The 11,552-nt window shown below is 31.2% G+C and overlaps 1 protein-coding gene across 2 annotated transcripts; it reads right to left on the bottom strand.

Moving 5' to 3' along the window:
• Positions 1-1,762: 1,762 nt before the first annotated feature.
• LOC144543666 (zinc finger (C2H2 type) family protein) lies at positions 1,763-3,445 on the bottom strand. 2 transcript variants are annotated; one of them, XM_078292007.1, is made up of 4 exons: positions 3,266-3,445; positions 3,038-3,177; positions 2,239-2,301; positions 1,763-2,054 (listed from the first exon to the last, which is right to left on the bottom strand). In XM_078292007.1, the coding sequence occupies exons 1-4, from the start codon at positions 3,434-3,436 to the stop codon at positions 1,952-1,954; spliced, it is 477 nt and encodes a 158-aa protein (XP_078148133.1). In that variant the 5' UTR covers positions 3,437-3,445; the 3' UTR covers positions 1,763-1,951. The 2 variants fall into 2 exon arrangements, with proteins under 2 accessions (XP_078148133.1, XP_078148132.1); XM_078292006.1 differs by having other exon boundaries at positions 3,038-3,170; positions 3,259-3,442.
• Positions 3,446-11,552: the final 8,107 nt, after the last annotated feature.

Genomic DNA, 11,552 nt, shown 5'->3' with positions numbered 1-11,552 from the left:
AATTGTCGTCTACATTTCAATGCCTAAAAATCAGTGTTGTAAATAACGGCGTGCTCGTCAGACGGACAGAGTACCGCCAAGCAATTATTCAAGAATAATTAGAAACAATCGGGCATAATCAGCTGATTATTCGAGAAAATCCGTAACGGTTTGATCACCGCCAATGACTAATCGGACAATTAATCGGCCTAAATGGACGTTTTTTACAACACTGGTAAAAATAACGGAGGTAAAGACAGGGGCAGAGCCAGACAGACTATGGAGATCAAACGTGAATGGAAGTCAAGTATATAAAATTTTCCTACTACAAATGGGGGTCAATTGACCCCATTCAATGCAGATTCGCCTCTGGGTAAAGATATTGACAGAGCTATTCTGGCTTCACACAGCGTACGAGCCTTATACTTTTTCGCATTCTCTATTGATCGTGCACTTGAAGCCGAAATAGCTTTGTCAATATGTTTACCCAAATAATTACTTTCTACATATGCAATTCACTAAACCGTTTTCATTTCGTCAAACATATTTGGTAGTTGGAGCAAAGCTTATCAATAGTTGAGATCAAAATTAGAAGTTAGGTAGATTTCTGTCTCAAGAAAAAATTGAAAGGTTTTATCCTTAAAATGTTCCAATTTGGGCCTTGCAATTCCTTCCATAATCTGGTAAGATTGTTATTTATCTAATTTGTCAAATCGGGCCTATATTGAGAAATTTGTGCATGTAACTTCATCACCTTATAATTAGACCATGGGCCAGGAGCACGTCTAAACTTCTTTTTCTTATTTGATCTGATGATCTCTGTTCTGATAACTTATTCACAACAAAAGCAACTTTTGCTCTCTTTTTTTTTTTTTTCTTGTGTGTGTGTGTTTTTTTTATATTATTATTAAAGGGTCCCGGTACATTCCGATATGTTTTTAGATGTTATTCACGAGAATTGAACATGCATCCTCTTGAAAGAGAGACAAAAGCTTGTATCACAGTTTTTTTTCTTGTGTTTATGTGTTTATGCGTTGCTTTTTTCTTGTATTCACGAGAATTGAACATGCATCCCCTTGCACGATAATCTCGCCTTGTTATGCAATGAGGAAGCTTACAAATTAGTTGCTCTGATCAACTTTCGGTGTACAATTCTCTTCTTGGTGAAAAAAAAAAAGTTTAACAAGTAATTACATTATGTCTCTGTACAAATTGTACTGTCACAAGTGTTAAGAAAGCTTAATATCCAAATTAACTATATAATTAGCTGTTTAACTAGAGAGAACTATTTATTTTGTGGGCTAGTAATTCTGAAATCAGTGAGATTCCAGTCTTTCGCACATTTTCCATCGTACCAACTCGTACCACTTGTACGGTACCTACCTAGAATACTAGAATATAGTGCCTCAGCTTCATTTATAGTTTATACACACCTCATGCCTCACTTCACATCATCTCTGGGTATTTCTTCCATGCATGGAGCATTTTATAAAGAAAATGGTAAGAAACTATCTCAAATTACCTTTAAAGACATTGTGGGATAAGAAGGTATTTGCCAAACAATTATTGGTACAGTGCCTGAGCAAAATAACATAATTGTAAGATATAGAACCTGACTACAATTCTATTAAAACTAATGCAAAATAACATCACTTGGTCAAAACTAGTTACGTTTCTATTAAAATTCAAGTTCTGGGCTTCTGGCCCTTTAAACATCTCACAAAATCAAATTTATTAACCACTAACGCAATTTAACAATTTTCTTCACATCAATTTCAGAATATTTCCATTTGTATTAAGTTGATCATATATAATTTTCAGTAACATAATTTCCATCCTACATCTGACAAAACAACCTTTTACCATTTTCTTGAAATAAGTAATCAATATTGAAAACTACTCGTATGATAAATGATACAAAAGGGCTCTGAATCAAAATTGTTTGTAAACATAAACAATGAAAAAAAAAGGATCACATAGACATCAGTTTTGGCCCATTGTCTGGCCTTCCCATTCCAGCTGCCATGTCAGCATCCACCTGTGTATGTGGGGCCGGACCATTCATTTTCTTCACCCTGCACCCAACAAAACAAAGTTTTTTTTTTTATAGACACAGCTTTCATTTTAATCAGGAATGCAATGTAATACAAAATATATTGTACAGAGCTTGTGGTACTGATAAAAAAAAATGCAATAGCAAGACTAGAAAAATAAGTAATCAAATCACAATAAGAAAAGAATAGAAATGAAACAGATTACTTTTTCTTGTGCAGTTTTGATTTGTAGTGCTCCTGTCTCACATCGTCGCTATAAAAATGTCGACTGAAAAATAGAAGAAATCAAATTAAAAATTCATTCCTTTATTGCCTACTGATCAATGAAACAAATCCCCATCTCTACTCAATTCTCTTTTTAGTTGATCCAAACTTTCCAGCATAGATATAATATAATAAACTAAAAAGCTTTACATCTGAAACCTAACTTAAACCCAATTACCCCTATATATTTTGGATGCGTTTGGATGGAGCAAGAATAGCACTAACCCGAGAATAGCACTATTCTTTTGAGCTATTCGATGTTTGGATGGAGCAAGAATAGCACTAACTCACTATTCTTTGTTTGTCTTATATGGGTTAGCTCACTATTCTACTAACCCAACCAAAAGTTGACGGATGCGTTTGGATGGAGCAAGAATAGCACTATTCTTTTGACCTATTCGATGTTTGGATGGAGCAAGAATAGCACTAACTCACTATTCTTTGTTAGTCTTATATGGGTTAGCTCACTATTTTACTAACCCAACCAAAAGTTGGGTTAGCTATTATAGTTTTGAGATTTGCACTATTCTTGCTCTATTCCTTGTTTCATCCAAACGTACCCTTAGAGGTACACAATTAGCCTAGATTCTACTAAAGAGCACCAACATTCTATCTCAAAATCATCAATTATCCCCATTCAAAAGCATCAATTGCCCCTAATGTAGTCCCTGAACCACCAAAACTCGTAAATTTTAAGCAAATATAAAGCCAAAATTAATCTCATGTGAAGAAAAACTAACTCGCAGTGAAGGCAGTAAAATTGTCCCATGCCAGGCAGATCCGGGTCTAGCGGTAGCGGGTTTGCTTCAGCCATCTCAGATTTCTTCAAAAGCTCAGCTTGTTTCAAAAGCTCTTCGTAAACCATATCATCACGTACAATCTCGATTAAAGAAAAACTCAATAAAATGAAAAGTAATATTAAAATTTTACATATAGAGTCAATACAGATGAAAAAGGATATCTTTGACGAGAAACTTGGAGCGCCGATTTTGCTTGTGGGCCAACCTTCTCGTCTTCACCTTCCTATGCGGACACTTGCCTCCCATCTCTTCTCCCTCTCTCTCTCTCTCTCTCTCTCTCTTCTTCGTTTCCGAAAGGATGCAACTAGGGTTTGCAAACTCCACCAGAACTCGGCGCATATTCGGTGCAAAAACCCTAAGAACTCGAATTCGCGAAAAGGTTGGGTTATTTTGGGCTTTTGTTACGAAATTAATGGGCCTTTTTTTAGCTTTTATTTTGTATAAACTTATTTTCCTTTTGACTGTTACAGCAGATTCGGAGTTTTAATTAGATTTCCCGGCTAGATGAAAAAAAGCCCATTTAGCTAAGTGGGCTAAATGGATGTTTCCGTAATAACCCAAATCAATTTAGTGAACGGCCCAAACTTTGCTTTATGGCCCTCCTTTAATGAATCGGAATACAGCAACTTCTGAAATTGTTAGATTTTTTTCCCATCGCTAAAATAGATATTTTGTTAGAAAAAAATTGTCTCACCTCTCAATATTACAAAAGTTCAGCTGAAAATAGCACTCTCCATTTTATAATGAGGACGACTCAAATATGAAATGTCCCATTGTTTTATGTTCCAATCATATTCTAATATTTTTATTTTTAATTTCAAAGTTCAAACAAATGATTTGAACCGCTCAGCATGATAATAACTACGTTTAAATATGAATAGAGATCAAATTTTATATTTTTCGGGAAATTTTTTACTATTTTTTAAGATAGGTATAAAATCATTGTATGTGGATGGTCCACAATTTTCTGAAAAAATAATAATTTTGTACCTATATAAAAAAATAGTAAAAAAATTCCGAAAAATATAAAATTTGATCTCCAATTATATTTTAACATGGATATCATGTTGAGCAGTTCGGATTATTTTTTTAAAATTTGGTCTGTAATATTTTAATGTTGTCACGGACAATGCAAAATGTAGCCTTGGTAAAAATAGCTATGGAAGTCACTAGTCAGAAAGATGACAAATTAGGGAATAAAGGGTAAACTTGAGGGGTTTTATAAATAGATAAGTATATAAACAATAAACATAATTAACAACTTTGAGAACTAATTAAATATTTATCTAAATAAAAAATATATGTACATCTATGGGCGGACCTAGGATTTTTGTCAGGAGGGGCAAAAAAATATCGAATCGGGTTTAAATAACTAATTAGATTTAAACCCATTAACTAGTTAGGTACTCGATAAAAAACAATGCTTTAACTTATATTTTCCAATACTACTCTGACTTGTAATTTCCGATTCGTTAACCTAAAATTATAATTACCAATCATAATTCAAGAAATTTATTGTAAATTTAATCTGAATTACAAATCAAACATCCAAAGGAGAGCAAAAAAGAAATTAAGAGATAGGGACAAAGTCGATCGGAACGTCCCGATCTCCACTAAAACTCAAAATCCAGAGGGGACAGTTGCCGCCCCTGCATCTATCTTGTATATATAATTTAGTTAGGTTGTGTAACAATTGTGATGTAATTTGAAAATCGATTAGTCATCCATCTAATAGTTTTAGAAAATTAACCGGTCAATATGGTGGTTTTATTTGACTAATTAATCTAATTGTAAGATCATGTGTGTCTTAATTATATACTAATTAGAAATGTTGATGTGATATTTACAATATTAATTGTAGAATCTAGAACAATTGCTAATTTAACAAATTTGCTTGATTGATCACATCAACACATTTACAAATGATATTCAAAACCTATAACATGGATGCAAAGGTAAAATATTAAATGGGGTTTCAAAAATTATAATTAGGAATTATTAAGGAAAATTTAGACAATTTCATATTATATGAATAATAATTGTTAAAATGACTAATGTGATAAAAGAGGCATCTTTTGCATCAACAAAAAGCACATGCTCATAACAGAAATTTGGCTTACTAATATTCATAAAACAACAAATAAGAGCATTTTTAATTAGTTTGGTTGAACACAAACAATGACACCTAGCTTTGCACCATGCTCTGTACATCACATATCAATTTTTATTTAATGAATAAACACATTCAACCTATTAAACGACTGAACTGAACTAGAAAACATGAACAACAGTAAAATACAAAACCCAATTGAATCAACTGTTATTCACATCAAGCACCCTTCGTTCAGGACAAAAGCAATAAATGGAATAAGAATCTGGCAGAGCCATGCATGCATCCAGAGAAATCATGTGCCTCCTGCTGCTAATAGACAATGGCAATGTGTTTTGATGCGGAGGCGAGCAGCCGAGCACTAGATCAAAACACTGGGATGACGATGCTCTTCAGTTTTTTTTTCTGATTATGATTTGCTACTTTTGTATTTGTCTTGTGATGTAATTGATTTTGTTTGCTGTTGTAATCTCTGAATACTGTGTGTTTTGTTGGAGCACTAGATCAAGGGACTGGGATCGATGACGCAAGCTAAAAACGAACGGAGGAAGAATATTGCAACTTTTTTATAAAATAAAAAATTATTTTGATGCTTGTTCTGTCATTCTGGTTTTCTATTTTTGTATTTGTCTTGTGATACATTGTCTTTGTGATGTAATTGATTTTGTTTGCTGTTGTAATCTCTGATGAATACTGTGTGTGGTTCTGATATAAGTACAATTTTGGGGCCATGTACCACTGTGTGTGGTTCAGTCTCATTTGAATATTTTCTAATATCAAATTAATAGTTCGGTTTCAGTAATTTTTAAAACTGGCAGTGTGTCTCTGCCATAGAAAATTAAGAAACTACCAGTGCCGAATTAATGATTCGGTCTCATTAGTTTCCGGAATATTTTTTCCATTCTCTTATTTATTTGTTAAATTAAAAATTGAAGTTGTGCATGTGTAGTATTTACTAGACCGAATCAATAGTTTGATCATAGTAGTTTTCTGATTTGTGACTGTTGGTGTGATTATTTCATAATTCATAAAATCAAATCATTGATTCGATTATATCTTGAAAACCGAACCAATAATTTGATTTTTTTTTTTGGAATTTTTTTTTTTTTTAAAATGGGAATAGTGTGGCAAATTCGTCCAAAATGGAGCTATCAGTACAGGCACTGCAATATTCCCCTGATGAAATTCTCTGGCAAGATGGGGTGTGTCACTGTTGTCTCCTTTTAGACCCCGCCATTTATTCCCCTTTGGCCACATGTGACTGTCACTGAACAATTCTTTCAACCCATTAGCCACCGCACCAATACTTTTTTTTTTTTTTTTGCCTCTATAGTCTTCTTTGGGTTTTTCAAATTTAAATTTGATTTTCACACTTAAAATCTTAACTCCAGTTTATTGCATTACATGTATGCGCATCAATATATAAGCAACAAGTGAAGATAGCACAGGTTTGGTTCATTAAAAGAGCGTATTCAAATCATTAAGCTTGATTTATGTGACTAGAACTGTAGAAAAACACTCAAATTCGTAACTCGCTCATAACTCGCTCGCTTTAACTTGCTTATTTATAACTCAAGTCAGTTCCAACTTAAGTTGGCTGACTTGTTTAATAAATGAGCTGAGTTTAAGCATATTCCAACTTGTTCATTAATAACTTGAGTTACACAAAATTCGTCACAATAAATCTCATGCCCTTCTGAATGACTTCTAAATTGTTGTTTGGATTTTTTGTTTTGCTAGTTGTCTTATTATTTATGTTTGAATTGTTTGTGTTTAGATAAACTCTTATTAAATCATCTAAATTTGTTTGTGTTTAGATAAATTCTTACTATTATATAACTATAATTAAGAAAATTGACTGATCAGACGAGTTGTGAGCCAACTCGAGTTTGCTTTACAGCTTGTTATTGAGTTGACTCGCTAATTTACTAAATGAGCTGAGCAAAAGTTGGGAATAACTCGCTCGAACTCAGCTCATTTACAGCCCTATATGTGACGAATGAAGCATTTGCGTTTCAAATTTTAGATTTTTTTCTACAAATTTAAGACATATATGGAAGATTATGAAAAAAAAAAACCTACTAAAATTATCATCTTAAAATTGTATAGAAACAACTTTAAAATTTTTAAAAAGAATTTAGATACTTGATTTGTCAAGTAAATCGAATTCAACATTTAAATTCGCCATAAAAATCATCATTTAGTCTAGGACAAAATCACTTGTCCTCTCTAATGAAGGGTTATGATTTCGAAATCCGAATGGAAAAAAATCTTTTGTTATAATAATAGAAGTATGGAATTTGAAGACTTGACCTCCAGTTTCTTTCACACACACAAAAAAAAAACATTTGAATTGGTTGTAGAGTACAATTTGATATTTTTTTAAACTTATGAATTTCTCGATAAGTTTATATACGGACCAATTTTACTAAAAAAAATTCTAATATTTTAAAATACATTCTTTAAGCCCTGTTTTTCATATGGTTTTAACCAGGTTATACGGAACTATGTTGCAGGAAGCTGCTTTTAGAATATACAAAAAACCATGATCACATAACGCCATTAAAATATATAAAATTTATCTTCAAAGATGATTGATGCAGAATCTCATGGTTTACCATTTTATGAAAATTTCACAGTTCAACCTCATGGCTATGAAAATTTAATTTAGATTACTATAATTTTGTGATTGTGAATAGTTATATCTTAGTGCTCTTTGCTACCTTAAAACAAGCATTATTCAAGTAAATTATCCTAGCAAAATAATGTACTAAACTTCGATCCTAAAGTTTCCTAAAATATTTCTAGTGTACAAATTCTAAAATCTACTTACAAATGTAAACGGGAATGAACGGGTTGGATGAAAGTATTTTCATACTCTTATCTGTTATGTTAACAGAAAAATAAATGTTTTTCTTTATCTGTACCTAATAAGCTAAACAAAAAAAAATTATCTGTATCCATATTATCGAATATGGTACTGATTGGATAAACGAATATAAATATACCATTAATAGATTTATACAAATTGTGACTAAATTTATACAATATCATTCATCATCTCCATATAAATGCACACATATAATTTTATGATTTTTATTTTTAACTAATACCATATATGATAACGGGTAAAGGATAGTTTTTATATGTACCATTGTCCGTTATGTTAATGAAAAGTTAACTTTATTCTTATCCATACTCGATAAGTTAAATGAATTTGTTTTTTATCCGTATTCGTCTTATCGAATAAAGTACGGATTGAATAAACGAATAAAAAAGCATCATTGACATATGTGTGAGCAAAAGAGAAGCAAAGAAATGCTCTGATTTCAAGATGTTTCTATTTGCTAAGACCGAATTTTAATCTATGAGGTCGCCCAATATAATGCAATAGATCTATCATATTTTAATTTTTATTGAAAAAAAATGTGGAGATCAGCTATAAAAATAATATTAAAAAATAATGGGGAAATATTTTGTATACATACAACATTTTTATCCAGAAATTGCAAAATAAATACAAATTAAAGAACCCGCTTTTGCATTTTTCGTTCCTAAAAAATTAGAACCATAATTTTGTAAACTTGCTGACATCGCCTTTACTGCATACATCATAAATTCAACAAGAATCTGTTCTACAAAAGCCACCATTTGATATTTGAATGGAATCTGCTCTTCAAATCTCTATTATTCTCTGCTCTTCTCTCTATCTCTCTTCTCTTTTTCTCTCCTCTTATTTGAAGTGAGAGATAGAGAATAAAAAGGACAACAGAGTCCTGCTTTTTCTTTGAAAAAAACAGCGGATACTAATCCTTTGATATTACAAAACATCTATATTTCCCGCATACATTATGATTGCTTATTATATCTTTTGTTATCACCAAGGTAAGAAAAAAAATTACCAGTTGCATGGTATAATATTTTCTTTTTCAACTGTTGGTGCTATAGATATTTTTCAATGAAAATATTTTTTTATAATTGTATATTTAATAATTTAATTATATTTATAATTTTGTAAGTACTGGGATCACAATAAATAATTTGGACACAAAATATGTAGGACTCAAATTGAATATATATTGTAACATTTGTTAAAATAAATAATTTGTGAAAAGTCGTATATTCGAATAGTCTTAAAAATATAAATGATTCACTATGTACCAATCTTTTAAAGATAAAGACTCGGTCTTCAACTTTTCTTAAAATAAATCAATAATAAGAATAATAGATATTTTTAAAGAATAAAATCAATCAGTACTTAATATATAGTTACTTATTATATAGTGCAATAAATGTTTAATTTTTGTGATGCTGATGTTATGTGTTGTTTTGTGATGTTTTCCGCCTCCAGCTTCTTCTTCTCTTTTTGTTTCGAGGTGACTATCATGGATTGGTTGATTTAGTTCTTAGTCTGATTTGATTCAATATCTTCTCAGCTGATGGGTCGTCTTGGTCCAATCGATTCAGTTCCCGGTCTGATTTGGATTCAGTGCCTTCTTGGCTGTGATATGCATACAGAGAAAACCATCGTTAGGCTGCTATCACGATAATCAAGCAAGAATAATCAATTTGCATCCACAAGATGCACATACACCTGTATTTTTGTTTTATTTTATTTAGATGTATATTTTTTACAGACACTAGTTATCTAATCTTATATAACAACTACTTTGTAACTTTCTTTTATAAATGAAACTACTTACGGGTTTATCAGTAAAAATAAATAAGTAATTCAATGATTCCCATTTTCCACATTAAATTTATGTAAAAACAACAATATGATAATTTGGGTATAGTTATCGTCTAAATAATTTCGTTCAGAAACGGAAAGTTTTCGGCTTTAGGTTTTTTTTTTTTTTTGAGGTAACGGCTTTAGGTTACGATCGAGCTGTGACCGTTCCTTTCTCTTTTCTTCAACCAATTTCTCTGTGGCTCTCACGGTGTGGCGATCTGTATAAGGGAACAGTACAATAATAGGTAGACTGTTGATTTTATGAGTTTTTGAGGAGAAGGATTTATGCGGACCAGTATTGATTTATTTATGTGGAAGTTTCATTTCTATTTATATTACAAAATTTAACGGTTAGTTTATTGCACCGTTGGTACTGTATTTATTTATTGTACAGTTAGTACCTACTGTTACCTTTTCATAAATAAATAAACTAAAGACCCTATGCTATGCTTGATTTAATTTAAGTCATTCGATCAATAATGGATGACTGAGATCGATCCTCGACTTCTTCATTATTTTTAACATAGAAAAACCAGAAAGAGTCAGGTTATGGTAATATGCATATCACGACACTCGCATTATGAATCCGTATTTTTATTTTTAAAGTACAAATAGTTAATCAAAATAGTTGTATATGATCTTCATATGAAAATGTGCTTGAAGAGTAAATTCATTGCATTTTTTGTATATTTTTAGATGGGTAGAAAATCATTGTTTTTGAATGGTCTAAATTTTTCAAATCAAATTATTTTCTATCTATATATCTAAAATAGTGAAAAAAATTCTAAAATTTAGTTTGCAGATACATTTGCATCTAAAAATTATATTAAACAGTTTAGATCAACTGTTTAAATTTTATAAACAAAAAACTTTATATGTGGTATGCAACCGCATATGAGATTTTTATACGAACTTATATATGCGGATTTTAAATGAGAATTCATATATATAAACAATATACAATAATATGTGGTATAAATCACTCTTAATATACTCTAAACCGGTACTTTTATCACTGTTAATATACTCTAACAGGTAATATGTAGTATATAAACCACTGTTAATAATTAATATACTCTAAATCGGTATTTTTATCACTGTTAATATACTATGAATCAGTAATATACTCTAAACTGCATATTTGGACTGTATATAAAATTATAAATTTACTATTCAGATTGCAACCGGATAGAAATATTCGACCGAATATCACTAGCTACACTGATCTCACTTAACCAGAAATGCATGGATGTATCATATCACATTATTGATATCACCTAGGTAGATGCAGAGTGTGTTAGGCTCTCCATTTAAAGAGATTTATGGCCGTTTGAGATGGTCCTATTTGAATGGTGCATATGTTGAGATGCCACCTTAGTTTGTTGGTAGCCGAAAGTTGATTAGTTTTATGCACTAGTTTAACTATATAAATGTGGAAAGCATTGCTTCCTTTTTCAATTGATTCCCTGCCTTCCAAAAGTGTTTTTTTTTTTTTTCAATTGATGTCCTGTAGTTTCCATGACCACCATTCCTCTTTAAGGAATATAGAAATAGAAATATGGTCAAATTCATCCACATTGCATGGGCAACTTTAATTCCAAATAAAAAATTCC

Source organism: Carex rostrata, chromosome 25 (genome assembly GCF_964058835.1).
Source record: "Carex rostrata chromosome 25, lpCarRost1.2, whole genome shotgun sequence".
Taxonomy (NCBI): domain Eukaryota; kingdom Viridiplantae; phylum Streptophyta; class Magnoliopsida; order Poales; family Cyperaceae; genus Carex; species Carex rostrata.
This window is presented reverse-complemented; position numbering and strand designations above follow the sequence as displayed.

Bases quoted from the DNA above. Each gene is read 5' to 3' on its own strand.
- LOC144543666 (XM_078292007.1), bottom strand. From the start codon at position 3,436: ATGCGCCGAGTTCTGGTGGAGTTTGCAAACCCTAGTTGCATCCTTTCG. The intron at 3,178-3,265 runs GTCAAAGATATC...TCTTTAATCGAG, and splicing joins ATCGGCGCTCCAAGTTTCTC to ATTGTACGTGATGATATGGT. The intron at 2,055-2,238 runs GTAATCTGTTTC...TGTTGGGTGCAG, and splicing joins TCAAAACTGCACAAGAAAAA to GGTGAAGAAAATGAATGGTC.